Consider the following 15,783-nt stretch of genomic DNA (forward strand, 5'->3'; position numbering starts at 1 on the left):
GTATCACGGTGAGGGCACTGTTTACAGAATGACGCCAAAGCTGGGCAGCACCACGTTGATGCCTGGTTTGATTGGAGGCCCTGCTACTTCCTTACCATGCAAGCCGGGCCCAGGCCCCACCTCTCGGAGCCTCAGGATACACTCTGCTGACACCAGCCCCTCTCGTGGCTATAGTGTGTGAGAGGAGCCAACAGGCATCGGGTGCTCAGGCCAGTGCCTGGTGTGGAGCAAGCGCCCATAAAGTGGTAGGCGTGGCGCCAACGCTGTATCATCACGCCCAGCGTAGACCCAGGAGGGGCTATGAGATCCTGTGTCTGGGGCCTGTAGCTGTGTGGGGCTGACCTCCAGATCTGCACCTCACGGGGGCGGCAGAGGCCACACCTGGTGGGAACAGGCGTGCCTTGTGTCCACGGTTCATACCCCCACCCCTGCCCCGCAGCTCAGCCGGCGTGATTCCTGGCTCTGCAGTGTGCTTCATGACCTCTGATGCCCCCCGGGTGTGGAGGAGGACAGGGCTCCACGGGGGTCTCTCCCCCCGACAGCCTGTGGGTGGGGGAAGCACACTCGGACCACCTCTCAGGACACAGGCCAGTCACCGAGGTCCGGGCGGGAGCCACACCCCAGGCTGGCGCAGCAACCACCCCAGGCACTCGTCTGTCAGGCGCCCGTGGCTCACACACCGATAACCAGCTCTGCTGGGCTGTGGAGAAGGGCTCGCTCACACCGTCAACAGGAGTGAAAGCTGGGGCAGCCTGCTGGAGGCCACTGTGGCAGAACCAACCAGAACGTGAAGGGACAGGCCTGTGGACCGAGCAATCCCGCCTCGCAGGCTCGGCCTGGCCGGTGCTCCAAGAGAGGGACAAGAGGGCTCCCCGAGGGGAACAGAAAACCCGGACGTCTGCCAACTGGGGTTTGAGTCAAAAATCCTGGGGCCACCATACGCCAGGACAGCTGGCGGCTGGGGAGAGCCCCCGTGTGCTTGCATGGAGACATGAACACACCAGCTGCTGGCGGGAAGAGACACGTGCTGGAACATGCCGTGTTCATGTCAAACCCAGAACATATGTGTGTACATGGGTAGATGCTGGCTCGGAGAAGAGCGGGGTTGGTGGGGAAGGGGAAAAATGGACTCTTTAATTTGTTACTTTCACTTATTGGTATTTGCATTTAAAAAAATTACTACTTTTATAGTAAGACGTAAGAGGTAAACACTTACTTTAAAACTACTGTACCAGGGCTTCCCTGGAGGTGCAGTTGTTAAGAATCCGCCTGCCAGTGCAGGGGACACGGGTTCGATCCCTGGTCCGGGAAGACCCCACATGCCGCGGAGCAACTAAGCCCGTGCGTCGCAACTACTGAGCCTGCGCTCCAGAGCCCACGAGCCACAACTACTGAGCCCGCACGCCACAACTACTGAAGCCCGCACGCCTAGAGCCCATGCTCTGAAACAAAGAGAAGCCACCACAATGAGAGAACTGCACACCGCAACGAAGAGTAGCCCCCGCTCGCCGCAACTAGAGAAAGCCTGGTGCAGCAACAAAGACCCAATGCAGCCAAAAAATAAATAAATAAAATAAATTTATAAAAACAAACAAAAAACTACTGCGTCTATAAAATACCACATCCCTGTTATCTACAGGCATGGAGCCCTGTGCAGGGTGTGTGGATAAGAAACAAGGGCAGCAGTGCACAGAGCACACAAAGTATGCCCCAGTGTGGTTTTAAGAGGCGCCAGCATGAGAGCTGGGCCAGAACATGGCCAGGAAGGACCTGCATGACTAAAACAGTGACCATTACTGCCAGCTGATAGGACTGGGGCATTTTCCGCTTTCTTTGCACATTTACGTGACACCAGAATTTTTTTTGTTTTTGTTTTGGCTGTGCCATGTGGCTTGTGGGATCTTAGTTCCCCGACCAGGGATTGAACCCAGGCCCTCTGCAGTGAGAGCACAGAGTCCTAACCACCGGACCACCAGGGAATTCCCAGGATTTTTTTTTTTTAAATAACAACAGAATATGAATTTTTTCATAATCAGAGCACAAAACTAGTTTTGTTTTGAGAAACAGGAAAGTAACTGCTCTCTGGGCTTCTCTCCAGGGGCCTCCGGGACTCCAGGAGAATGTCAAGAGGCCAGCAGCACTCATGCTAGTGGGCATGGTCTCCCCGAGGCTTCGAGCCCCTCCCCCTAGGGGGCCTGAGAGCTGTTACCTGGTGGGGGTTCCAGTCACTGTCGAATATGATCACAGTGTCGGCTGACTGGAGGTTCAGACCCAGCCCCCCAGCCCGGGTGCTGAGCAGGAAGATGAAGTACTCGGAGCCGGGCTCGTTGAAGGTCTTCAGCAGCATGCCCCGGTCCTCCGCTTTCGTGGTTCCTGCCGGGGGGTGGGGAAAGCGGGGTTAGCAAGGTGACCGTGGCAGGGGGAGGGGGGGCGGGCGGTGGTGCTGAGGAGACAGAGGAACACCTACATCAGGGAGCAGGTATAGCGTCCACAGCTGTCCAACTCGGGCCCCCCAAGCCATGGCCACACTCGCTCAACACGTGGCCGTGAGTGGTGACTGGCGAACAACTCAGATTTATGGCGACGCTACTGACCGCCAGTCCTCCCACCCAAGGAGAAGAAAACGAGCCCCAAGGGGCCCCCTGTGTCTCCTCCGTGTAAATCGGGGCTGCTGTGGGAACTAAGTGGGCGGGTGCTGGAGCACCGTGCCCGGCACCCAGCAGACACCCAGGCAATGGGGCTGCCCTGCGAGTCGTCACCACCTGCCCTGCCCAGGGGTCCAGGGGGTGGCGGGAGACACTGCAGCAACACTGTTAACACCGGACCCCCAAACCCACGCAGGGTCTCCAGGTGGGCAGACGGGGCTGCTACGGTAGTGAACAACTGGCCAGAGGACTGGCGCCTGCCTCCGTCCTACTGTGATGGGTTTTCTCCATTCACAAAGGGAATCACCTACAGGCGAGCACACGGGGGGCTTACAATGGAGACTTGTTTCCCTCTGGGCAGGACGGCTCCCCTCTTCATGGAGCCACAGGGACTCTAATGTGACGGCCCAGGACAAGATCCTCAGCATCATGACCCTCAGAGGGGCATCTAAGCTCCGCAGGCTACTGCCAGCCTGAGGGGCAGAGGTGCCTCTGGGAAAGCAGGTGTCATTTTTGGTGTTGCTTCTAGCCACTCGCCTACACGTCACGATGAACAGCATGGAGGCCTGATGCCCACTGGCGCCTGGGCCGCCCCAATTCCAAGGAGGGGCTGAGGCAGGCCCAGGTGGAGGGGCCGCTCCCAGATGCCCGGCCTGCACCCTCACTCTCGGCATTCTGACAGCAGAAGGTTCCACTCCACGTGCCACCGAGCCCCCACCCTTGCCGTTCTGGCTGCACCGTGTAGCACACGGGACCTTAGCTCCCCAACCGTGGATTGACCCTGGGCCCCTGTAGTGGAAGAGCGGAGTCCTAACCACTGGACTGCCAGGGAAGCCCCCCCCCTTTGCCCTTCCTTCCCAGAGTTTCCGCTCATGTGGCAGTGACCACATAAGGTGCCTAGAGATGCAGCCACAGCCAAGCAAACAAAAGTCCTCATCCTACATAGAGGACTCTCATCATGGAGGAAAAAAAAAGTGGGGGGCGCAAATGGATGGGTGCTGGGGTGGGTGGGAACACGCTCTTCACGTTCGGCCTGTCCTCCAGGGGTCGGGGCAGTGACACAGACAAGGAGCAGCACGCATGAAGGCTCAGCCCCTGAAGGACGGAGAGGTCACTGGGGAGGTCAGCACGCAGGGGGAGGGCGAGGTGAGCCTGGCCATGCAGGCCTTCCAAGCCGTGGGAAGCACCTGAAGGAGGGAGGTTTGAGGGAGGACCTGACCACAGCTGTGTTTGCAAAGGTCGCCCTGGACAGAATTCCAAGAACAGGCCGAAGGAAGGCAAGATAGGGATGCAGCAAAGGTTCTGGGTGCGAGTGGGGAGGGCAGAGACCGACAGACAGATCCGCCCAGCAACCACGGGTCCACGGTCTGAAAAACACCACAGTTCCACAAGATGTACCGTGAAAGACACAATGGGGGCAAAGAGGTCTGGGGTGTCTGGCCATGGATGCACATAGCAACGAGCTTAGACAAAGGCTCTGAGACGTGTGCTTTACCCCACACTTCTTAACTGTGTTGACCCTGGAGGCCCCCAAGTCCATTTTTCTCGAGAGCCCCACTCACTCCATCTGACAGAGGGTGGGGGGCTCCCTCTAGGGTCTTCCCGGTCAGTTGCCACGTGTCAGCGCACGGGCCCTGCGCACTGTCAGCATCTCACTCAGCTCCCTCCTCCCCGGAGCTCCTGCGTGCTGGGAACAAGGCAGAAACAGGGCTCCTTATGAGTGCATGTGGTCACAGTCAAGTGCTGTTCCCAGGAAACTCGCCGCTATCACCCCTGCAGCATCGGTTTCCCTCCCTCCCTCCCTCCCTCCCTCCCTTTCCTGCTTCTCTCAGTGCGCATGGTTCCGGCACGAACGGGCCCGATTCCAGCTCCAGAGCCACCCAGGCAGTGGAGAGAAGAGCCTGTCGCTCACAGCAGCCTAATGAAAGTTCACCCCCAGACCCCCGGGCGAAAAGACAAGCTGCTTCTCTGTTCGGGACACTGAGCAGGTGGAAGGAAAGCCCGGAGGGGACGGCTAAGAATGAAGCCAAAATGGAGGACAAGAGAGCCAAGAGCTCCAGAAAAGCCCCTCTTAACACCATCTGGGCACCTGGATCCAGCTGTGCCCGAAGCAAGCCAACCCTTGAGGTTCAGTTATGTGAGTCTATCAAGGTTTCCTTCCTTACGCCCACAGGATATGGGTTTCTGTCACTTCCCACCATAACAGGACCGTAGAGCAACCCTTAACCACTGGACGCAGCGTTCTGGTGCAAACACCGTAAGCCTCACATTCAGGAGATCCAGCCATGATACTCCCAGGGCCCTCCCTCCCATTCCCGCAAGCCTGTGTCACTGAGTGAGCCGCTATGCCCGCTCCTGCCGCTAGACCTAGAGAAGCTTTGGCAGCAGTGGATAACGAGGCCGCCCTTTAACAAACGTCTCTCTCCCGGTCGTACTCACCGTCGAGCCTGAGGTATTTAAAGCCGCGATACGCAAAATAGTCTTCCATGATCGTCATGAGGGAGGTCATCTGACAGAACAGCAGCACTTTATGGTTGGTGGCCCGGAGTTTGGGAAGAATTCTGTCGAGCAGCTCGAATTTCCCCGAGGCTCGGTACAGGTCCAGCCTGCGGAGTGGAGGGGGTGGGGAAAGACACACACACCACGTGAACCACAGCGCCCTGCAGGCGGGCCAAGGAGGACGTGCGCTCCCATGCCCAGGCTACCTGAGCCGGCCTAGGCAGGCTGGCCACCAGGCTCGGGGGCACACAAGTGCTTCCTTGGCAGACTACCCCCGCGCCCGCCCCCCTCCCCCCACCAAAGTTTCAGCAAAGCCATTTCAACCCAACTAAAATAAACTCGGTCATGAAATTACTGACCAACTTGGATACTTGTAAGAGCGAGAGAAGGTGCTAGTTATTAGTAAAGATACTGGGACAATGGGCGTGGACAGGGGCTGCCCCGGGAAGCCAGGCCTCCTGTTTAAGAACCTTCCAAGAGCAGAGGCTCACAGGGGAGAGTGCCCACACTGCGCCACACACAGGGCTAAGGGCCACTGCAACTTCCGTCATTTGCTCCTGGTTTACAGATGTGGAAACTGAGGCTGGGGGACAGTGTGACACGGCTGCTGACCTGCCAGGGCCGGGCTCAAACCCAGGTCTGTGGGACCCCATTATGCAATTTGGTATAAAGAACTACACAGCTAAAGAATCTTTTGCCCTTTCATTCGGTGCCTCTGCTCTAGGAAATAGTTTACTATCCCAGAGAAATAATGGTGGCTTTAGCGTTAAGAATGTTTTAACGGTGAAACCTTGAGGCAGCATTTGTGTCCAACACCAGGGCTGAACGATGCCTGGGCTGCGCTTTATAAACAACGCTGGAGAAAACACCCCCAGAGCAAGGTGCGTGGCGCACTGTATAAAGAGTATCCCTCTGTTGGTGGGCAGAGTTTAGGCTCAGAGTGGTTAGGAAAGCTGTCACAGGTCACAGAGCCCAGAGTTGGGGCCTGGAAGCCAGGTCTGGTCACCTCTCAAAGTGGAGAATTTTTATTCTCTTCTTTGGGTTCATCTATGTTTTCAAAGTTTTCTGCCAGGAATATACTGCCTTTGGAATTAGACCAGTATAACAACAGAAATAAAGCCAACCAAAGAGAGAAATACTGGCACACAGATGGTCTGCCCACCCTGTTAAGCTAGGAAGATTCTCACCCTTGGACGATGCCACCGGTAAATCCAAGGTGCTCGGAAAAGGACTCCTGCGATGGAATGAGAGGCGGGTCAGTGCGGGGCAGGAAAAGGCGGCCAGGCCCCACGCCTCCGAGCCCTCCCACCCGTGCTCAGCGATGGCCCATAGCGGCCCCAAGGCCACACACAGATGCTGAACACAGCTTTTCTATCCCACTGACATCCCTCCCGTAATGACCTAACACTCTTAACCACGGAAGGAAGCGCGCCAAGGACAGCGCGTGCCTGAGACCACACTTGGTGAGCTGAAATGGAACCCCAGGGGCCTCTGGCATGACCCCGGAACTTTATGCCAGAATGTATGGACATATGTGTGCTTTTCAGAAGCAAGCACCCAGACTCCCAAGGGTACTGGGGCCCAGAAGGTCATGGCCAGAGCCGTCATGAAGAGGGACGCTGCTCTCCATGCTCTGCCCAGGATGGCCCCATGTGTCACCAAGTGGGGAAGGCTAGTAACCACCAAGCAGGGGCAGCACAACCCCACCGGAGGAGAAACGACTCCAAAGAACAGCCTCCGAAGGCTTCGGCGGTTATCTGAGGTGGGATTTTCATTTCTCTTGCATATTTCCCTACAGTTTGGATTCTTTACAATATACGAGCGCTTGCAAACAAAACATCCATAAACAGACAAATGCACAAGCATCGTCTAGCCTAAACCTTACAAGCTTTTTTTCTCTAAAGTTGCCAGAGAGAAGCGACCTAGCTCTGTCTAGGGGCTAGGCGCAGACAGACCCCTCTGAGAGCAGGGCCCTGTGCAGGCCTGAGGCCCACGAGCTCCGGGTGCCGCTGGGCCTGCCGCCCCGGCCCTGGGCCTCACCTCGATGTGCTGGAACATGTACGGGTGGTTGCAGATCTTCCTCAGCTGCATGATGGTGTTCATCAGGGTCTTGGTGCCACCTTTGCCCTGAGGAGGCAGAAGAGAGGCTCCCAAATCGGTCTTGTCCCAGGGTGGGGTGGGGCGGAGGAGGCGTGGAAGAAGGATGTGGGAGGAGCTGTGGCTTGTGGCAGAGGAGACGGGGCGTGTGCAGCTGGCTCCTGTCGGGGCTCAGAGGCCTGAAGCCAGCATGAAGCCAGCGCTGGGGGAAGTGGAGACCCCCTGGCACCCTGGAGGGTGGAGGGTAGAGGGTGGAGGGTGAGGAGGGGCCGGCGGGACGCAGGGGAAACATGACTGGCAAAGAGCTGAGGGTGGATCGCAAACCCTTTGTGAGGCCAGCTCTGTGGGCACTGGGGGGAGTCCCCGGGGCGGGGCTGCAGCCAGACGGCTTAGGAAGATGTCTGGCTGTGGGGTGAAGGAAGGATGCCGGGGTGGGTGCCGTGGGCCAAAAAGGAAACGAGGAAACAGGGTGCTGCAACAGCTCGGGTAAGAAAGGGCCCAAATGAAACATCTGGAAGAGAAAATGGGGTGGCAGGGCCAAGCCCGAGGCAGCGGGGGCAGAAGTGAGGGACCTGGGAGGACAACTGCAGTCCTGGTGAGGGGAGCAGGGGTGGCAGGGCCCAGGGCCTCAGAGGGGCCCAGAAGGCAGCAGCCTGCCCAGCCCCCACTCCTCTCCACCGTAAACTAACGTCACCCCAACGCCACGTAATGACAAGGTAAACGGACTCAATGGCCCTGGCTGTTGAGGCTCTTTCCCAGCCGGAAAGGCGGGACTCCCTAGAATATTCTAACGGCTGGGGTCCGTGCTGGGCCCCCCACTGCCGACTGACGCATCCACGGGAGAGAGCACTTCACGAGCAGAGGACCCCAGACTGCTGACGGGGAGGCTCGGGGGCCTCCCTGGAAACGGGCCATCAGCCTCTGCCCCCTCAGCCGTATGGACTGGACCCATCCACACCAGCTGTGGTTTAAACCAGGCCCAGTCAACACCCTCGGGACCACGAGCAGATGGGGCCTCGGCCACGACTATCACCTCCCAGGAGGCGAGAGCCTGCTGCTTACACTGTGCACAAGCCCCGCACCCAGCGGCCCCCAGAGCGCCTGCCGTGGACACCCGGGGGGGAAGGGGGGGCCCCGGGCCAACCTTCTTATCCTTCTCAGAGCCATCGGTGAGCAGCACCCCCTTGGCCTGCATGTGCCGGTAAAGCACGCGCTGCAGCGCGGACATGTCGCACTTGATGACGTACTCCACCTGCAGGGCACACGCCGCCGTCAGCCGGAACTGGAGCCGAGGGTCCCGGAGCCCAACGCCCAGCCTGGGCCCGTGTCTGACTGCCCAACCTCTCAGAGGCATCCTGGGCCCTGGGATGTGTGCTCTGATCAGGGCACACAGGGGTGACTGTGAGGAGACCCCATACCCAGGGGGATGAGGGGAGATGGGATGTGGCAGACGCACCAGGGCAGAGAAATGTGGGGGGGGCTTCCTGGGCCAGATGGGGCAACTCGGCTACCTTCCAAAGGCCTGCCCACAGCCGACCAAGAAACAAAGGGCAAGTGTGACTGGAGGGGCAACTGGCCAGGGACCCCAAGCCCACCCAGGGGAGAGGGGAGGGGGCCCTGGGGGGACTTAGTGCTCTAACTTAGCACACCTGCCTTCCACTTGAGAGACCCAGTGAGGGCGAGTGGCCAACCCCAGGCGGGATCGACTCCTGAATGCCGAGGCCAGACCAGGGCCAGGCCTGGGACCCAGGGGAGCCACCCGACTGGGTCCACCCCAGGGAGGCCCCCTGGACGACGTTGCATTGGGACTTCCGCTCAAAACAAACATGGTACGTGGAATTCCCTGGTGGTCCAGTGGTTAGGACTCGGCGCTTCCACTACCGGGATGCCAGGGTTCGATCCCTCGTCGGGGAACTAAGATCCCGCAAGCTGTACAGCGCGGCCAAAAAGAAAACAACTAAACGTGGTACCTTTTCAGGTAACTGAGCCTCGACTTCCTTCTTGAGCCGCCGGAGCAGGAAGGGCCGCAGCACTTTGTGGAGACGACGGATGATGAGAATGGTTTCCTCCTCGTTCAGGTCCACCTGGCAGCCCCAACGAGACACGCCAACCAAGCGTTACCTCCACAGGAGGGGACAGGGATGCAGGGAAGGGCCACCTGGAGTCACCCTGTGCTCAGCACCTCCTTTTCGGACTGCCCTAAGCTTCACAGGAGCCTGGCAGGGCAACCGCTTCCTCTGGAAAACTGCAAGGATCTAAGACCTTCCATGGAAGTCCTGGGACACGGAAGCCAAGGCCCCAGGGCACTATGAAACACGGCAGCACACGGCATCGCTTCCCCAAGAGTAACAAACCCACGTGCCTGGAATCCTGCCAACACGTCCAAACGAAATCTGGACAGCACTGCGGGGGCCACACGGATAGAGCGTGTGGTGTAACTGGGGGGGTGCTCCAAGAAGGCTCTGTCACTGGAAGCCCAAATCAACTCTCAATTTGGCCTGGGTGGGACGGACGGAAAGAAATGCTGCTCTCCCAGGGGGCCTGCTACTCTGATAAAAATGTGAATTAAAAAAATTTTTTTTAAGTGAAAAGATGACATCTGAACTTTTCTTCTCTGGGTCCCTTTGGGCAGAGCTTTTGCTCAACTTGAAAATACGTGAAACCAGAGCATTTCTTCCTCAGCTCTTGGAGGTGGGGGGGGTCCCTGGGAATCTGAAAACTGGGGGCTCCTTTATTGTAGGATCCTTGGAAAGGCCTCAGTTTCTCCTTCAGGAGGGCTTCTGCCTCAGCCGGTACCAAGGAGGCGGGGCCCCATGGATGGTGCTGACAGAGCCCCCCGTAAGAGCTGAGGAACAGCTGCCCCAGACCTGCCTAAGGAAAATCCGCTAACTGGAAACAAGTGAGCTGGGGCACGGCTGCCGTGGGCGGTGACGCCCATTGTTAAGCCCACCTCCTCGGTCACCAGGCTAAGGCCGCTAACCTCCTTCAACAGAAAACGCTGTGGTCACAGACACACCAACAACGCCACTCCCAGCCACGCAGACATTGAGAGACACCGGCCACAACCCACAGCCCTCTTTAAAAACAAAAGGGACAGAATCTGACCATGTTGCTCCTTTCACTGAAACCATCCGAGCTACCCTCTGCCCTCAGGGTGAAAATTAAACTCTCCTCAGGCCCTCCAGCTGCACCTTCACACCTCAGGGCCATATTACTCGCCGTCCCCTCCCTGTGCCTGGGGCACAGGGTCAGGGAAGCCCCGAGCATCCCCTGGGATTTCTCTGCCCTTCTCCTCTGAGGTCTTTTGGTGCCAGGGCTGCCCTGCACTTGGCTGGGCCGGCTGTGGTGGGCACTCAACCCACAGCGACCCAGGGAAGCCACCTGGGCCGGGACCATCAACTTGGAGGGTCCTCGGAGCTGCTCCTGGCCGAGGCTCATGGCTCCCCACTCCACCTCCCCGCCACCACGTGGCCGGCTGCACACCCACCTTTTCCCCAGTCATGGCAAAGGGCGCGTTGAACCACTGCTCGAAGGTGCTGCAGCTCTTGAAGATGGTGGGCAGCAGGAAGTTGAGGAGCGCCCAGAGCTCAGGGAGCTTGTTCTGCAGGGGCGTGCCCGTCAGCAGCAGGCGGCGGGGGGCCACGTAGTGCGTGTTGAGGACCTGCGTCAGCTTGCAGTGGTGGTTCTTCATGCGGTGGCCTTCGTCCACGATCATGTACTTCCAACGGATCTGCGGGCCGAGAGCAGGAGGTCAGGGGAGGCCAGGCAGCGGGGCTGCCCACCTGGGTGAGGACCTCATGGCCATTAGGCAAGAAGGCTCTGGGCAGAACGGCCTGCTGAGCTGGAGAACGTGAGCCCAACAGCAGCCCCTGACGAGGGACCAGCTCACACCGCAGCCTCTGTAAAGCAGGGGGCGAAGACGGACACGCGGACAGGGAGACACGGCTGTGACCTGCGACTGGGTGAACAAATCCAGGGGCAGAAAAGTACTTTGGTTTCCCGAGAAAATTATGTATGCTAGTACATGACACGGAAAAACACCCCAAGTAACAACCCCCCTGCTGATCAGAGGCCCTCAGGGGTGGGGTCTTCAGGGGACTTGGTTCAGCAACGGGTGCATTTCCAGTCAGCAGGCGGGAGCTCTAAGGCAGGAGCAGCACAGGTGAGTTCAGCACAGGTGTGCGCTCTGGGGGCCCCGGCTGCGCCCCAGAGCCTGTCAGTGGCCACACGGCTGGTGGACACAGGCTAGATGCCGATTCTAACCATGAGTGTGAGCCTGCAGGCGGGAGCCACAGGTGTAAATCCCTATTTATGTGTGACTGCGACGAGCTTCAGAGCCACTCTGGCTTTGGCTTCTTTGGTACAGCCTGGCTGAGGAACTGCACGTCAGGTGTCCCAGACGAAAAGGGCAGAACCGACTGGGGGAGGGGCCTAGCAGCCATTTCCCACAAGGAACCCCCATGGCAGGGGGTTTACGTTAATTAAAGCCACTGTCAGACAAACACAGGATTTTCAGAGCCCCGTTCTCATGCTTGGGATGGGCCTGGTTTTGTACTGGGTCAGAAGGGTGAGCCTGCAAACTGGACACCAGCTCCCTGGGCCCCCGTTTCCTTATCTGTAGCTCAGAGATACACATCAAGCACCACATGTCATCAGTACGACCAAGGCCGACAGGTGTGGCAACATGTAAACATCTCCTCTACCCACTGGGTCAAAAACTCTACCACTTGACTTAATCCCCTACATGGTTAGTGAGGCCAGATGCAGCACCTTCTGGCTCAACGCCTTCCCAAACCGGGAAAAGAGCTTTTTGTAGGCGAGGGATGGTGCCTGTCTCATATCTGGGTCATGGTTTATTCTCGGTAATTCCCTGATGGCCCAACTAGAGCTGCCTTCACAACTGTGTCAGCTAAGAGGCTGCCCCCGCGTACACAGCCCCCACTGAATGCACCAAGCCAGCGGTCCGAGGCTGACAGAACACACAGGACATCAGAGTGCTTGGACCTGGATGCCAAGTCCCTCCTGCTTCGTGGGCCACTTTCCTGTAGGCTGCGGTAGGGAGACACGGCCACCAGGGAGGGAGGTCTGAGGCCTCTAGAGACAGGTGGAGACAAGGGGGGCCTCACCACAGCCCTGCCAGGGACACAGCAGGCAAGACAGGTGGGTCGAGAGTCACCGTGTGTGGCCAGGCTCTTCGGGCAGAAGGCCCGAGAGGAGCCAGTCCACATGTTGCGTAGACGGAGCCAGTCTCTGGACGTGGCCCAGGGCCAGCCTGGGGACAGATGGTCGGAGAGGCAAGCCCAAGGTCACCTCGACCGGGGCTGTTCGCACACACAGAGCAGCTGTCTTTTTACACATATGCGGGGGAATCACTGAGAAATGTCTTCGGGGGCTTTGAGAAGATGGGAAGCGTGACACACTTGCGACAATCCTGGGCTGGATCACGGGCTCCCTGACAGCACGCGACGGCCTGGGCTGGCTTGTTTTACAGGCAGACACGCTACCTTTGCAAGGATGTGCTTGTCTTTAATGATGTACTCGTACGTCGTCAGCAAGACGTTGAACTTGCCGCTCCGGAGCTGGGGGACGAAAGCACGTCTGGCTGCTGGAGAGCCCTGTGAGGGAGAGAAGACACGCGCACCTCAGCCTCTGGGCCCCGGGTCCTGGCCCCTCACCCCGGCAAGGACAGAGGGCCAAGTGTGGGGAGCGGAGAGAGGAGTGTGGGTCCTGGGCGGCCCAGGCCCCTGGGAGGCTTGCTGCCTGCACCTCCGTCGGCCCCACTCCTGATGGTCGACCAGCTCCGCTTCCCACACCCTCCTCTTCCCGGGTCCCCATCTCAGGCCTCCAGGCCTCCCACACAGGCGCAGACCGCCGTGATCACTCTCAAAGGGCAGCTCCAGCCTCTCCCCGGTTAGCAAATCTGCCCCGTCCCTCCTGTTCCAAGCTCACGTTCCAGACAGAGCTGCACTCGTTCCCATAAGCTCTTGCCAGCCGAATGACTTTCAGCTCCTCAAACGCACCAAGTTCTCCCCACACACGCTGTCCCCTCTGCCGGGACCCGATTTTCCCCATCGTGGGGCTGAGAGCCGCTCAGCACAGGGTGGCGAGCCTGGACCCGGCAGACCTGCAGCCAAGGGCCCAACGGGGCTCTGCCACTGAGTGGCAGTGTGAGGCCCTCTCTGCCTCTCTCCCCACGAGGACAAGAGGCACGTTTAGTCCCCACTTCACAGGCGAACTGATCTAGGGGCGGCACTCAGAGCAGGCCTGTACGGGGCCAACGTGTCCTGGCGTGCCCCGTCACACAGCAGCCCACGGTGGACACTCGTTAAGTCATCCCACGTGAATGGGTTTTAACCAAAGCTCGGCAAGAATAACGAAATCTTCAGGTGAATGCGTTAATGTCACCACATTCCACAAACTGAGTCCATAACTTCAGTAAAAAAAGAAGCATCACTCCTCGAAATAAAGTGATCCAAACCCTGTGTTAATGGCAGGATCCCATGTGTATAACATAAGAAGACGCGCACACGCACACATGCATCCTGTCATTAATGCAAGTTGATGCCCCTCTTCACCCACACGTATCCCCTATTCTCCCACCCTGCCCATGCCCACCTCCTCAGGGGGCGACGTACCTTGTAGGACACCTTCACCACCGAGGGGGCCCACTTGTCAAATTCGTATGCCCAGTTGGACAGCGTTCTGGTGGAAACAAGGAAGGGAGAGTCAGGATCTAGTTCTGTTGCCAGCAGCTGTCCAAAAGATGTCCACGAGGAAGTGAAGCTGATGTGTCTGTGACCCTCAGAGCTGGCCAAGTAATGGACCATCTGAGGGAAGGAGGGGATGGTGCCCCAGGTGGGAGACACAGGGACACACAAAGGCGTGGTGGTGGGTATAGGGTCAGCCTCCACCAGGTCGGCCTGGGCTGGAGCAAGGCGGCCGGAGAGGGCCAGGACCAGGAGCTGGACCCTGGAGAGCAGTTCTCTGTCACCGCTGTGTGGCCACAGGCCCCTGTGAGAACACACCACACGCTGCAGACCTGCTTCCCAGAAAAACGCAGATTCACGGTGCCTCATTTCAGGCTCAGGACGCTGGGGGTGGGGTGCGGGAGTCATGCCACGGAGGCCGGGGCTATAGGAGACACCACCGAGTCGCGGTGCCGCGTCAAAATGAAACTGGCAGCCACTGAAGGTTCCTGCCCGGTAAGAGACAGAATGAGGATGGGAGGCAGGCGAGACCAAGCCAGGCCCGGGCAGAGGACTGCAGGAGGGGGAGAGCAGGAGGGGGAGCGCAGGAGGGCTCGAGGCCAGGAAGAGGGGGGACAGACAGAGATGGGCAGTGAGCAGACGTGGGGGCGGGTGAGGAGGGACAAGTCACCCCCGACTCCAAGAGAGAACCTCAGGAGAGGGTGACAGCGACAGTAAAGCCAAGTTCAGAGCGGGTGGGCTCTCGGGGAAATACTGGGACACAGAGTCTTCGGTGGGGGAGAGAACTCACTCAGACAGTCTAGACCAGGGGGTTTGTAAAGACAGGATGCAAAAGGCAAGTGAAAGAGACTGCTCGTGGCTCGCCCGGCTCCTCCCTGCAAGAACCTCCACCGAGGAGCTCCCCCAGGAGCCAGGGCCAGCCAGGGCCAGCCAGGGCCAACCAGGTGGGCACAGTCTGAGCCAATGAGATGGAAGCCTAAGTCGCTGGGCTGAAAGTCAGGGAAAGGTCTTGAAGGAGGGTGGAGACTCAGCTGCCATATGCTCCTGCTGCCCTGGGCCCCGCCCATCATTCTGGGAACCCAGAGGAGATGATGGAGGCAGCGCAGCCGTCTTGCAACCATGAGGGTAAAAGCCTAGGGGCAGGGGTCACATGCTAAGGATGACTGAGCAGAAAACTGCAGGAGCCTGGGTCCTGGAAGCTTGAAGCCACCTGGCTGTGGGCTTCCCCTTACTGAGGATCAGCAAGATCGCCCTGGTTCAGTCACTGAGGTCTGGTTCCTATTGCAGGGAGCAATGGGGGAAGGTCGGGGCACTAAGAGAGAGAGAAGCCAAGGGCCAAAGCCTGGGGTGGGGGAGGGGCCTCCGCAGAGCGGCAGAAGAGCTGAGGGAGAGTCGAGAGCAGAAGTAAGGAGACAGGCCAGAGTCAGGGGTCAAGAGGGAGGCAGGACAAGCAAACTCATGGCAGAGAGCAGCACGCCCCAGCAGGTGGATGGGACAGCGGGACACTCACAGTCTGAAAACATCCCCCAGGGCACAGGTGGCTCCTGGAGATGACACTCAACAGACTGGGCCCCGGTCTGGGGAGCACAAGGGTGAAAAGGGCTGAAGATCAACGCACGGGATAACTTCACTGAAGGGAATGGGGGAAAGCAGTCAACTTAAGTGACCTTGGAAAAGATGTTTTGGCTGGAAACTGTAAGTCTAAGGACAAAAGGAACTGGATCTCTAGTTAGTAAGGCTGTTCCTCACAGACTAAGTATTCTGAAAGCACTGTACATGCACACTGGGAATGAACACACGAGCAAGGAGAAAGGCTAGAATGGGCCCTGTGGTCC

The 15,783-nt window shown here is 58.6% G+C and overlaps 1 protein-coding gene across 12 annotated transcripts in view; it reads right to left on the minus strand.

Annotated features, from left to right (window-relative positions):
- The window catches only part of SMARCA4 (SWI/SNF related BAF chromatin remodeling complex subunit ATPase 4), an 87,421-nt gene that overhangs the window by 24,578 nt on the left and 47,060 nt on the right, over positions 1–15,783 (minus strand). For 11 of the 12 annotated variants that reach the window (XM_082380168.1, XM_082380167.1, XM_082380174.1 and 8 more), the window contains 9 exons: positions 13,877–13,943; positions 12,746–12,856; positions 10,729–10,971; positions 9,212–9,325; positions 8,386–8,493; positions 7,185–7,271; positions 6,332–6,378; positions 5,085–5,251; positions 2,210–2,373 (listed from right to left, as the gene is read on the minus strand). In XM_082380168.1, the coding sequence (XP_082236294.1) occupies positions 2,210–2,373; positions 5,085–5,251; positions 6,332–6,378; positions 7,185–7,271; positions 8,386–8,493; positions 9,212–9,325; positions 10,729–10,971; positions 12,746–12,856; positions 13,877–13,943 (1,108 nt within the window). The remainder of the gene's footprint in view (positions 1–2,209; positions 2,374–5,084; positions 5,252–6,331; positions 6,379–7,184; positions 7,272–8,385; positions 8,494–9,211; positions 9,326–10,728; positions 10,972–12,745; positions 12,857–13,876; positions 13,944–15,783) is intronic. The other variant, XM_082380172.1, reaches the window with a different exon arrangement.

The sequence above is a fragment of the Balaenoptera borealis genome (genome assembly GCF_965194805.1).
Source record: "Balaenoptera borealis genome assembly, chromosome: 2".
In the NCBI taxonomy this organism is placed as follows: domain Eukaryota; kingdom Metazoa; phylum Chordata; class Mammalia; order Artiodactyla; family Balaenopteridae; genus Balaenoptera; species Balaenoptera borealis.